The 13,818-nt window shown below is 42.2% G+C and overlaps 1 protein-coding gene across 1 annotated transcript; it reads right to left on the reverse strand.

Moving 5' to 3' along the window:
- Positions 1–4,485: 4,485 nt before the first annotated feature.
- On the reverse strand, positions 4,486–9,475 carry CTSL (cathepsin L). The gene is made up of 8 exons (XM_058044157.1): positions 9,371–9,475; positions 8,936–9,071; positions 8,481–8,603; positions 8,235–8,390; positions 7,840–8,064; positions 6,095–6,263; positions 5,685–5,802; positions 4,486–4,889 (listed from the first exon to the last, which is right to left on the reverse strand). Exons 2-8 carry the CDS (start codon positions 9,059–9,061, stop codon positions 4,790–4,792), a joined length of 1,017 nt encoding a protein of 338 aa, XP_057900140.1. The 5' UTR covers positions 9,062–9,071; positions 9,371–9,475; the 3' UTR covers positions 4,486–4,789.
- Positions 9,476–13,818: the final 4,343 nt, after the last annotated feature.

The raw sequence follows: 13,818 nt of genomic DNA on the forward strand, positions 1-13,818 counted from the left end.
GACAAGGCACTCTGAAAGACAATGCTAATTCCAGGTGAATGTCCAAAGTATCACTAAGCATACGAACAACACAAGGCCTGAAAATCATCTCTTCCTTGCTGAGCTCTCAGACCATAGGACTAGAGAACCTAGAGGACCTCACAAAGCCACCCTTAACTAGAACAGCCTTCTTAAGGTGGGAGGGAGGAGAATAGCTCCCTCTCCGACTCTGCTCCATCTCTGACCACTTCTTCCCAAACCTGGACTGCAGAAGGTACCAGGTATCAGCACTGCAGCACTACACCTGAACATACAGTGTTACTTCTACAGTGTGCTTCCCAGCATTCATTTTATTTGGGAAGTCTAACAGGTCTCACTCAGAAGTAGGTTTTGGATCTTCTAGAGGTGGTGAGAACCATCAGTGAACAAAACAAGGAAGAAGGATTGTAAAAAAGAATCCAGTATTTTGCAAATGGCCATCGCCATGGTTTCTTTGCTCTTTTGCGCACAGAGGTTGGCAGCAGCTCTTCAGCAGAAAACAGGCAGGATGGAAACAAAGTGTTGCAGAAATCATATCTTAAGGCCACTGGACAATAAATCTTTGCACAACCAAGCTTTAAAAAGAACCCAAAACAGTCACTTGTGTTTATGAACACAAATGAAGGTGGCATCTTCTGAGACTCTTCTGAAACTCCCAATCTATCTAAACTAATCAATCCATGGATCAAGTCTCCACCCTGTGGCCAACCCTCCTTCACCCCCAAACTAAATTCCTGGTTGGGCTCCCTGTCTGTTTTCAGAAGAGCCTTATTATCATTTAAGTTCAGTTCTATGAATTGTGAATGAAATTTTGCTTTTGATTTTAGTCTTTCTTCCAAATGCTTTAGGTGTCCCTGCACTTACCCAAAATTTCACTCATGATTCGACAAAACTGTGATTAGCACACAAGATAATAAAATCCCCATTACTGATTTAAACAATTATTTCTTCAAAACAGTGTATTAGTTGAGCCAGCATTTCCTGCTATGGCTCCCCAGCAAAAAGACTGAAGAGCATTGGATGGACCGCAAGTATAAACAGGTGCTCACTCTGTCGTGCATCTCGGTAAAGTTCAAAGAGAGCTAGAAAGCAGAAACATCGGGTTACATTACGACACCCTTCAGGCTGTGCTCAATTCTTTGGTTAATAGCCAGAAACTGCTGTCAATCTCTAATATGCCAAAACTGATTAGCTGGCATTAAGCTTAAAACATACATGACATATTTGTTATTTTATCAAAGAGATTAAGGAGCAAATGCTGCATAACTGATATTCAGAAGCTCATTTTGGGGTTTTTTTTAAGTGGATATTCCCATTTTCCTGTGTGTCTGGTTGTCTCAGAACTGTTTTTGTAGTGCTGTTATGCAGGTCAACAGTGCATCTTTCATTACAGAAAACCTTCAATGATACAATTAATCATGTTTGCCTTTCCTGCAAATTTTTCACTGCATGAAATTATAAGTATTTTTTTTACCATAGTTCTTCAAAGCATTTTGAAAATTACTTTAGTGCACAGCTTGTGAAGCAGAATAATAAAATTATTTGTTTCACTGTCAATGTTTGGAAATTGATTTAACTTTAGCAAAGCCAAAAACAAATCAAATTAAAAAAATACCCCTAAAATTCTGTTCTACTCAGCAGTCACAGATATTATGAAAAATGAGTGCTCTTAAGGGAAAATAGTTTCCTACATGACAGTTAACATTCATTTCTCACCAGACTCTAAATAATAAGAACTTCATGTGTAAGTGAAATAATTTAATTTCATAATTTTCTTTGCCTCAAGAATACATGCCTTCAAAAGCTCAGGTTGAGTGAGGGATAAAATACAACAAGCAGAGAAGAGAAACTGCTAAGAGACCTTTAGAACAAGAACAGTGAAAGAAGCATCAGCATATGAAAACCAAATGCAAAACTTTTTCCTTCCCTTTAAAAAGTGTATTTTCACAATTAAGCTGCTAGCAAACAAGGACTGCAAAGGTTTATCACTATACAGAACTGCAATAGTGCCCAGCTCACATAGTTCAATAGGTGTAAGATCCCACTAACAACAGTAGCTGTAATTTAGACAGGACCCGAACCAGGTATAGATAGGATTTTTTACTGATAATAAATGTGAACTAGTGTATCTTTTACTGATAATGCATGTGCAGTAGAATACTTTAAACTCACTCATTTTTTAATAAATGCAGCTTCAGCTATCAGGAACATATAACCAGTGGAAGCTTTTGAGAGAAAACACTCGATTAGTAATCAAGAGCTTTAACTACCACAGCTTTCTGTGGAGCAACTCTGGAGCTTTCCATGACCACACATAATGTGCATTTGCTGTATCTTTCCCAAAGGAAGAATGCTGAACAGAGACAACACTTCCCCCACTGGAATATATACCGCTATGGAATCATTTGCTACTTTACTATAGTATTTCTGAAGTAAATTAAACAGCTTTGCCAAAGATAAGGCCACTGCAATGGAATCACAAAACCAGATTCAATATTGTTCTTGAAATGTGTTCTTTATATTCCTAAGGGAAAAAAAAATTTACACAAACTGACTGCAACTTACACAAAAATTTTAGTCTTTATGGCATCATGTAAGGCAATTCTGGGTGAAGCTGTTACTTCAGGTTGTATAAATACTGAGTTATCTACATGACCTGACTTACCCTGTCCCCTTCTTTATTATTCACTCTCAGGAGGATCTTCAGCCAGAAGAGTCAGCAAGTTTTAATCCACAAATAACTGTATTATCACATTTTTTCTAAAAAAGTTAAAGGCTGATGGCTGTTTTGCAAACTACATGCCCATTCACGTGCAGATACTTTGGAAAGTTATTTCCTTTTCATTTCCCATCTGGTCATAAAAAATACCTTGTTTTCCCAGCAACTTTTTGAACCCTGGATTTTGCAACCAAACACCTTTCCCTGTTGCCCATTTTTTTAGCAGCTCAAGTCCCAGCAGGCTTTTTACTGGTCTCACTTCTGTTCTAGCCAATAAAGAAAACACAAAGCATGAAGCACTCACTACCAGGCTCACAGTAACATCAGCTTCCAAGATTAGAAAGTGTTAGGAGAGACAAGTATCAGTCCATTCCCAGTTCTGGCAGCAAGAATGAAAATCATTTTCTGCATAAGGAGCTTATACAGTCACTTCTCCAGCTGCATTTTGCTCCTGGCTCTCATTCTGAATATACAGACCAGTGCCATTTCCTTCTGAGTATCAAGCCCTTAGAGGACCACCTGGTGAGCTCCATAATACTTACTCCATAGTTTCCACAAGCAGTTTGGATGCTTTCCATAACTAGCTTAGCAAGTCAACTTAATAGCTAAGTTCTAACCAGTATTTCTGCTCTGTGGCTTGTTATATAGCCACTGGGATGAGTGAGGCTCTTCCTTTAAAAAAAATAAAGCAAACTTGTCAGGAAATTCAGGTTGAAAGAATTCATCTGCAAGCAGCACATGAACAACTCACAATTATTATTATGGATAACTCACCTTGTTTTTTCTCTTTAGAAGAATTTATTAAATGCAACTTAAAGACTTGCATTTTCAACAATAAGGAAATTACCCATCCATAAGTTTTGGTCTAAGTATTCCTATCAATGGCTATCAGCTTCTGAAACTTGTGCACAAAAAAGTATGGGTCCATGAACTCGGTGCTTGTGCTAGTTATGCTACAGAACTACACCTCCTTCGCCCAAGAGCAAGAGTTGATGTCAATACCCAAAAGCCAAGCCAAGCCTTCTCCCCTTGCTGTTTTTGGTTATTTACCATCCTCTGCAGGAGGTACCCAAACCTGGCTACTGGCACCTGAACAGTAGGATGCAATAGCTAATGCTCATGTTTGCACTGATACCTGCAGAGAGAAAAAGACCTAAAGGGCACTGTGGGAATCACCTCACTTCAGTCAGCCAGCAAGTATACCGGTAACAAAGCAGCCCAATGTCACTTTCCACACTGAAATAATTTCTCCCTTATCCCCCCCTCTTCCTTCTCAATCTGAAGCTGGTACAGGGGGAAGACAATTATCTAGTGTCCTACATATCTCCAGAAACAAGCCCTCTGAACAGGCCAGGTGTGTTTTGGGTGCTCCTGCCATAATGCTCAAAAGGACATGACTGCACAAGCTACACACATATGCCGCTTTTGAGGAACCATTAAGAAAATTAACAGAATTAAAAGCTAAGTGAAGATCACCTGCTGCATACAGAAGATGACAAGACTGAAGATCTTTGCTATGAGACACTAGGAACCAGGGATATTTTTCCACTTCTCATTTTAAATAAATCTGTGTCATGAATTCTACATTCTTTTTTGTAACAGCTACTAGCCATTCCCAGACAGGGCTGCATTTTAGTGACCAATGGAGAGAGAAGTACACACATATAGACTCTACCTAAGAGTATGATTTAGGATGCCTATTTGACAAAAGTCCCAAGTAGAAAAGAAGATCAAAATGCCAAGTCATATGTATGTAGTGGAATTTAAGTATTTATTTAAAAAGTAAACCTTTGGACACATTGCAATTAAAAAAAAAAAAAAAAGGAAAAATACAAAGAATCTATTGGATTAAGCAGTCAAAAGCTAGCAATATTACAAGCTGTTTACATACCAACATTTACATTAATTTAAACAAGTGGCATGTCACCAACATGTAAAATAGAGTTTTAAAAATCAAGTTGAGTTTTGAAAGACACAAGGCTACCACATGCGAACATGGGTTTGGTCATTCAGTTAAAATCCCCTCTTGTACTGAAATGTTCAGTCTTCAAATTATACTAGTGGATAGCTAGCAGCTGTTGCTATTCCACAGTGGTTCTTCCTGTCCTTGGCCATGTAGATGTATCCTTTGTCACCCCACTTCTCACCCCAGCTGAAAACAAAAGCAAAGGGCTTGTTTATACATTCAGAAGTTACTTATTTACTGCCTTTCTCTCTAAGTGTTTAAAACTGAAAACTGCTACCTTCCACATTGTGGAGAAAGTCCAAGATAGCTGCAGCCAAAAACTTAAGTGTTTTGCAACAATTGAAATCATCCCAGGAGGCATCCTGAGTCCACAGACCTGAAGAATGTAGTCATTCTCTCACAAGGTAGTCACATTGATGTGCAAACCTTGACTACAGGTGCCTGAAGCTCAGACACTGCTCCCAGGCAATTTAAGGGACGTCAAAGGTTGCAAACAGCATTTGAGGGTGGTGCCCCAGTAATGCTGAGAACATGAGACAAGCTCATGTGATGTGCCCTTCAGCATTAATTTATTTTCCCTCCAACCTAGGAGGTAATGTCATTTTTAAAGTTCAAGCATCATCCTATTTCACAGAAGTGAGTAGCACTCTGCTTCCATAAAAAAATCCATTACACCCCCCCAAGCAGGCTTCTTCCTGCTCCCCCCTCTGCTCCACTGCTTTATTATCTACTAGGTTCCCAGGCTGTTTCAGCACTGAGCTCCCTTAAATTAACTGAACAAGCAGAATAAGATGGCTGCTTTGGGCTTACTTTATTAGGCTGCCAGCAGCATGAGATTGTTTTTAGATTGTATGGTATGACAAATGGTAAAATCAATCTCCAGATTTCCCACATACAGATTTTAATTACTGTTGTGTCTCCACCTCTTCCAAGTGACAAACTTCCTTTTATTCTCCCTCAGACACATGACACAGATCTTACCTGTTCTTAACAATCCAGTATTTCTTCCCATCTACATCTTCCCCCTCAAAGCCATAACCTACAACCAGAACACCATGGTCCAAGTCTTCACTGCTGCAGTCTGGTTCATAGTAGATACCTGCAAAGTATTCACTCATGAGCAAAATTATCTGTACAAAACCCTTATCCCTCACATGAAGCTTTGTGTGTTTTGACTCCAACATTGCACAGCTCCTTGAAACTGAGGGACAAGTAGACACATATACAAGAGAAATACATGTGGGAAAAAACGTGACCTAGAATTAAAATGACTTCTGAATTATCATACCTGGCTTTTCTTTTGTCTATTTAACTGCAGGGTAATGAATACTGAGTAATTAAAAAAAAAAACCCAGTTATGTGGATAAATGTAATTAATTGCAAATCCCCACCTGATTGATAGAACTGAAATGAAGAATGGCCTGCATCAATAGCAACAGACACTGGACCCACAGCTGCAACTGCTTTCATGAGAGCTCTTTCGTGTCCTTGAGGAATGTCAACAAAGCCAGTGTCATTAGCAGCATTGTATTCTGCCTTGTAGCGACAGTCTTCATCATCCTAAGTAGAGAAAGCTGCAGTTATTACACAGGTTTCCATTTAACACAGAGGCGAGCACAGAACTACCATACATTGTGTGACTTTGCTGCTTTGAGAGCATGGGACTGAAGAGGATCCAATTACCTAAGCAGGACTTTGCAAGGATTACAGGGAATACAGAAGAACTGCTTCTGAGCTTCTCAAAAGTACAGAAAAGTAGATGACATGGGGGCCCAAAAAGTCCCCACCAACTTGATGAGAGTTGCAGAGGGCCATCACATTCTGGAACACTGCCCTCCTTGATTGGCAGGACAAGTATCTTTACAGGAAGGAAAGAAGCCCAGAATGCATTAATGGGCAATGGAAGAAAGCCAAGTATTCATTAATTACAAAGCAATCCAGAAACTGCTCATTGAGCAAGCACTTCAAATCCACAATTTTAACATGTCATAGTTTAAAAAGCTGTACAGAATGTTTTGAAAGCTAGGAATTTGTGTTACATGACGTTACATACAACAGTTGGGGGTGGTATTTGAGGTATTTCTAGTAGAGTGCTGGTTTTGGTTTTATTAGGTGGGGGTTTTTTTTGTTTTTGTTTGTTTTTTTCTTTGATTTTTAAAGTGAAACCTGAACTGCTGATGTCACGTACATTTACAGCAGGAGAAAGGTGAGGCCTAGTTTGGAAGTCAGGTCATGTGAAACTGAAACAGATTCAAGCAAGCATATCCTTGCCTTACCTGCACTGTAGGTTAGTACCAAAATTGTTTCCCCAACTAAAGGAACACAGACTATAGCTCAGTTGCTTACTTTCCATACTCAGCAAGTTAGGCACTTCCTATAATCAACTGATCTCTACAACAGCCAAGATTAGAAAGAGTTGAGATTACAGGGACACAGGTGAACAGGAACTCAGATCCCATGTTGTTCACAACAAATAGTGTTTCTATTGCCCAGACAACACAAAACAAGCTGAAAGAAAAGATCCTCTATAGTGAGCAGAATTCTTAAAAGGTGAAAATCACAAACTACTGGCTCTCAAGTGATACCACAACTGACTACTGCTCTTTCATCCTCTTGTATCTCTTTAACATTACAGGGACTTTAAAAGCCTGTCCATTATCTCCACTTATGCACACTTAGTCCAGAAACAGAACTCAAGGCATTAACAACTGTTGTTAAAAATCCAACTGACACTAGCCACAAGAATTAGGTGGTCTATAGGTAGCAACTCTGTTCTAGGAAGATGAATTGCTGTCCTAACCCTAAGCAGCACTGTTGGCAAGGGCTGGGTTCTTGGTTTGGTGTGGCAACCAAGATAAGGGATGATAGAAGAGGAGCAAGGAAGGGGAGGAACAAGTATTCTTGCTCCAGTTTTTCTAACTGGTCTGTCAAGATTTTGACCTCAAAGACCAGTGCAATATGTGATTCCTACCGGGGCTAGCAGTCATGCTAGTTGTCTTAGCAAAGACACAATAGGAATTACAGATGCACTGATCTCTACAGACATTTTCCTTTCTAGGTATTTGAGTTTCTCAACACAACTTTTTCCACACAAAAGACATGACACCTGCAACACAAGTTCAGCTATTCCACTTACCTTTGCAGTGTACGGATAGGACTCCTCTGAATCAATGCCCCCATTATCCTGTATGTATTGGAAAGCCTGGTCCATGAGACCACCATTACATCCTTGATTCCCCTCAGGGCGAGAGCAGTCCACCAGATTCTGTTCACTCAGCGAAACAAGTTTGCCAGTTTTTCTGAAGTGCTGCCCTTCAAGAGCTCCCGTTGTGCTGAAAGCCCAGCAAGAGCCACATTGACCCTGAAGTATAAAGTGAAATCAAAAGTTACAAACCCAGACAGTTACAAAATGGTGCTCAGTTTAGTAAACTTGTACCAGACACAGGTACAGTGTTTTCCTCCTATGAAAGTGCATGTAGCATTCAGGAAACTGGACCTACAACTGGTTAGAAATTCACCATCAGATAGTACCTGGTCTTTAACTGGAGTTACATATCCCTTCTCTCGCCAATCTACTGATCGTGGTGCTTCCAGGAAGTTGGGTTCAAGAAACTGGGATCCTCTGTATTTTCTTTCTGACTTCTTGTGTACATAACCATTCATGAGCTGTCTGAACTCCTCAGTTGTCTGAAAAAAATCAATATATGCAGTCACTATCTGCTGCTGTATCTGTTACACACCATTACTAAGACCTGTACATTACATGTCTATACATACCATGTCGCCAAACTGATTCATTCCCAACTTGTAGCTGTGTTTTCCTAATGCATGATCCAGATTATGGATTTCGATCATTTTCAGATTCTTCTCCCACACCACTCTCCTCCAGCCTTCCTCTCTCTAAGGGGACAAAAAAACAGCGTACTTCAAGAAGACATTTCAAAACAAGTTTGCTTGCACAACAAGCTTTCTAAGGCTCATAATACCGGGCAAATGTACACTACTCGAATGGGAAGTGCGAATGGTGTTAAGCGGTGATCTTTTTGCCGACCTCATAAGAAAAACAACAAGCAAAGTGCAGCTGAGTCAATACACAAACACAGGAAAGGAACCTGGGAAGAGAAGGATTATGCTTCCCAAGCCCTGCCCACAGCCGGCGTTGTAACAAAGCAGCCATGACTCAGCTGGTGGGGCCCAGCTCCGTGCGCTCGCCCAGCTCGCCGGGGGCTCACCTCATGATAGTCCTTCTTGTGCCACGACTTCCACAGCTGCCAGTGGTCGTCCAGCTCAGGGTCCAGCCTCGGCGCGCCGAGAACCACGCCCAAGCAGAGGCACAGCGTGGTCAGGAACGGGTTCATGCTGGCCGATCTGCCAAGGACGGAGGAAAGCGGTCAGGCAGGGCGCTCTGAGCGCGGGGGATGCCAGACCCGAGGCGGCCCGCGCGTCCTCCGCCAGCGGTGGGCCGAAGCCGAGCACGCCGCGCTGCCCGCCCCGCCTGTAAACAAGCCCGGGCGGCGGGGCCGGGACGCGGAGTGCGCAGTCGGCAGCCTCCCCAGGAAGCGGCTGGAATGGCGGCTCCTTCCCGGCAGAAACCGCCCGGCTGCAAGACAAGGACGCCATCGAGACCGGCCCTCTCCACGCAGCCCCATCCCGCATCCAATGCTCACCACGATCGAGTGTCTCCGCTGCTCTCCCAGCTCCTCTGCCCGGCAACAATCTGCCTCCGCGGCCCCTCTTATCCCGGCCGCGGCCGTGCCCGCCCCACCGCGCCCATTGGCGGCCGGGCCGGGCCAGGCCGCGCCTCCCGCCGGGCCGGGGCGGGGCGGGTCTGCCGAGGCTGTCCCGCATCACCCCCGGGACGGGGCCGGGAGCGCCCGGGGCGGTGCGGGGCCTCCCTGGGGGCCCTCCCTAGCGCCGGAGCCGCTAGGTTGGGCAATGTTTGTCCAGGTATTTACTCCGAGTGCTGTCGGGTCGGAGATAGTGGCAGCAGGCTGGTGGAATTTAAGCCGGAGGGCCTTACCGTGGGCAGCTGGCAGAACGAAGGGAAAATTAAGACTGGAGGCAAAGAGACATGCATGGCGGGTGTGGGCAGCCCCGGCGCCGTCCGTGCGCTCCGGTGCGGGCTCCTGCCCGGTGAGGCTGCTGCGGCGCTGCCGTGCTGCCCCGGCGGGCTCCGGCCGTGGCTGTCCCCGCAGCCCCAGCCCGCTCCTCCCGGCGGGGACAGCTGCTGCCTCTGCACATCTGCCACAGGTTCTGTATAACACAGCCGGCAGGGACATGGCCATGAGGCTGGCACCAGGCAAAGTACCCCCCCGCACTGGGTGCAGCAGCATGGCGGTGACACTGCTGCCAGAAACATTTCCAGGAAAGTCCTTTTATTCCCCCATGTTTTAGTATCTGAAAATTGCTTTGGTGGGTATTTTGGTTTTGGTTTTGTTTGGTTTTTGTTGTTTGTTTTGCTTTTTTATTTGTTCTGCTTCTGGACTGAAGTTCGGTAAAAGGTGTTTTAACAGCAGTGGTGGCTAGTGTTTATGTGCATAACATCCAATAATACCTACTGGAAAACACTGTGACATCAAGAGTTGATGCACAGATGACATACTAGTGGGATAGACTTGGTGTTCATGTAAGCAGTAGTAGACAAACTTTGATTTTTAACAGGGAACTTGTCTGCAGCAGTAGAATAAGTGCAGATTGTGTGAGGTTCACCCTTAAACCCTTGTAGAGGCAGCTTTGCTGATGCCTTTAGCTTATAAACTTCAGAACATATAGTTAGTGTAAAAATCAGGGTTTGCAGACTGTTACGCAACAGTGAAAAGGAAGAAATCATTATACATACTTCTCACTTTCTGGATGTCTTAAGACACACAGTGTATTGCTAAAACAAGCAATGCATGTTTCTTTACCCAGATAATCTCAGGAGCATTCTTTGGCCTAAGTAAACTGGACAGACCAAAATACATACAGATATACTGAAGGAGTTGTCTTGTCTTTTGGAAGTACTTGTGGAAGTCCTCTATGCATTTGTATCTTTCCACCATAAAACTTTTCACTTCATAATCAATTCACATTTAAATACCTCGGGAGAGTTAGATATATCATCTAGTTCAGTTAATTTATAATAAGGGATTTTTTTTTCTTGGGTTTTGGGGTTTTTTTGAGATGTGTGGCATTTGAAAATATTTTACTTAACAGCTTTTTGCTGATATTTTTTTGGGCAATTGGATTTCTCAGTCCTGTTTAAGTTACTTTTGTTTATGCAATTGTATCTAGTATTGCCTGAGCATTGAAAGACTGCAAGTACATTATCAATGAACTATGGACAAGAAGATTTTTTTCTTAAAGGATGAGATGTTTAGCTGGCATGTCAGGAGGTAATGTCTAAATTACAGAAGGTCTTGCACCATAAGTCACATGTCTGCTGTTTCATAATGTGCCCTGAGATGCACAAAGACAAACTGATGCTTTTCTAGACGATATGAGGTCTTGTCTCTTTGGGGAAGTTACCGTGCAGTCAGCTAACATATGATACCACTGTGCTATTCTCTCCTCCTGAACACTCTTGGTGCACGTACATGTGTACACGCACACACACAGGAGTCAAATACTATTTTAATATGAAGATAAATTCACTCTACCAGTTTATTTACTGTACATAGGGAAATCTTAGCTGAGAATTTGTTGAAGTCCTTGAAGGAGACAGGAATACTTTCACCTTCAGCATGTTGACTTAGGCTTGTACCGAGTCATAAGTGTTGTGCGGATATATCAGTTCCCTAGATATTTTGCTAAGGACATTTGAGAGCCCAGGTGGAAGAATGTGAGCATATGCAAGGGAAATCAGCCCAGCAACCACCATGGTCAGAATTTGGTCATCACAAGAGTGGCCATTTAGAAACCTGTGATAGGAAGTTGAACTAGGACCACCTCCAACTCCTGGATGTACATTTCCTCTCTGAGAATTTTGTTATAATGCATCAACATGAACGCTGACAGTCATGTTGCAGCAGCTGTTCATTATTTCAGGCAAGGTAAAAACATTGTGTTACACAGCTACTAGGCATCCCTCTGTTACTGTCACTGCTGCTCCTGCCTGTGTACCACGATGTGTTCACAAGCCAAACTGTTAGCCCAGTGTGGTGATGGTCTGCTGAAGTGAACAGAAGGCCAGTGGCAGCAGTTACAAGTAATAACTGGGCAGATACTGGTAGAAGTAATTTTCCATCTAACTGGCAGCCATTTGACAGTATGCTGCAGTCACACCAGCTGTAGCAGCCTTTGCTATATTGTAAACCTCTGTGCGGGGACTGAGCAATGCACTCCTTCTATGTTAGCAGAGAGAAGGGGTGAAATCGAGAGCTCCTTCAGTTCCTCTGCTTAAAAGCTCAGCTGAAGCCCTCCAGTCCAGAGGAGATGTAGCTACCACAGTAGCTATGTACAGGAGATGTAGCTATCACAGTAGTCAGCGATGTGTCTGCAGTAATCCAAAGATGAAAACTTGGAAGGAAGACATTTGTCCATTACTTTAAATCTCTCAATTTCAGAGGATAACTTTCCAAGTTGTTTTTTTAAAAACCCCAGCTTTTGAGGAACTCTACATACGCACAAATCCAGGTATTTTGCCAAAGGCATACCACTCTTCTAAGAGGCAGGAACAACACCTTTTAATAACTAGTCATGTCACCATTGCAACAGCCAAAAAGTTTGCCAACTCCACTGCAGCTATCAAGCCCTACAAGTTACCAGATAACAGAGTCTATACGTTTCTAAATAGTGCCAAGAACTTGCATAGCCGTGTGTTGCCCCTGAAGCTGAAGGAGTCAATTCAGCATTGAATCTCCAGGGACAGATCTAATGAACATGAGATGTGCTTCTGCTGTTTCAAAGTGTGTAGCACAATTCTCTCTCCCCCTTTGGAATCAATCTACTTATTTGAATCCAGGACTTTAGAAACTTTTTTGTACTTTAAAATCCTTGCCTTCATTCTCCTGGTACAAATACACAGAGGAAGGGACCAATCTGCATCTGCCAGAAGACAACCCAGCAATCAGAAAAGCTAAGCTCCTTTGTAATGGCAATTGACTTGCCAAGCTACTGGAGACTGGCATTATGTGAAAACCATCTGAGCAATGTAAGCAGAATAAGCTATGTCACACTCAACTGTGACAAGACTGTGTGAACAAGCAGCTCCCCTAGACCAGCAATCTCAAGAGAACTCATGATCTTTACTGAAGTAAAAACAAGTGGCTTGTTTGCATTCTATTTTATCTGAATAGCAAAGGTTGGATATTTATTTTATTTAGTCAAAATGCTGGAGATCTCAATTACTATTGAGACTAAATTCAGGATTTTTGTTCCTGAAATAAAAATATTGAACTGGCTTACTTAAAAAGCTATGCATGTGTACATGTTTGTTTATACAAATATTAAAGTCCTCTAGCTTACAATTTAGTTTCTGTCATTTCACCATACTACACTATGACTTAAGAATAGATTTCTACAGGAGTATGGTCTCAGTCAAGATGTATTTCAGTTTTATAGTCTAAAATGCAAATTACATTATTTCATAGCAGGCTTTTACTGACCAGCGTGCATTAGATGCTACCAAGACAAAACAAAACAAAACAACAAACAAACAAAAAAGAAAATAAAAACAATTTTTAAAATTCATATGTACTTCTGTTTAGCCAAAAATTGATCCAGTTTAGAAAATCAGAGTTGCATTGCAGAGAACACTGTGCTGATTTTACATCCCAGAGTTTGATTTGTGTGTAAGAAATGCCAGTCATATTTGTCTTTACGAAAATGAAACTTTAAAAAATACAGGGCAACTTTCTTTTCCAAAAAATAATCATGATTTTCTTCTGCCTTATAGTAACTGTTCTTCTTGCAGGAAAAAAAGCATTGTAAGCTTCCAAAATCAGAGTGATTGCTTCAGAAAGGTGGGAGGATGTGAGAAAACAGTTTCAGAAGGGATATCCCTATGTCCTTGCTTTAATAGTTACTATTAGTGGTACATTCAGAAAAGTTTTAGGAACTGCAGATATTTTTTACCTTGAGCATGCCTGGGAAAAAGGCTACCAAATAAACATGGATGTTTCTCCTCTTCTGTGCA

This window comes from Melospiza georgiana, chromosome Z (assembly GCF_028018845.1).
Source record: "Melospiza georgiana isolate bMelGeo1 chromosome Z, bMelGeo1.pri, whole genome shotgun sequence".
Lineage (NCBI taxonomy): Eukaryota > Metazoa > Chordata > Aves > Passeriformes > Passerellidae > Melospiza > Melospiza georgiana.

Coding starts and splice junctions, on each gene's coding strand:
- CTSL (XM_058044157.1), bottom strand. CDS start 9,061: ATGAACCCGTTCCTGACCACGCTGTGCCTCTGCTTGGGCGTGGTTCTC. Junction 8,391..8,480: donor TGAATCAGTTTGGCGACATG/GTATGTATAGAC, acceptor GATTTTTTTCAG/ACAACTGAGGAGTTCAGACA. Junction 5,803..6,094: donor ATTTCAGTTCTATCAATCAG/GTGGGGATTTGC, acceptor AATACTTTGCAG/GTATCTACTATGAACCAGAC.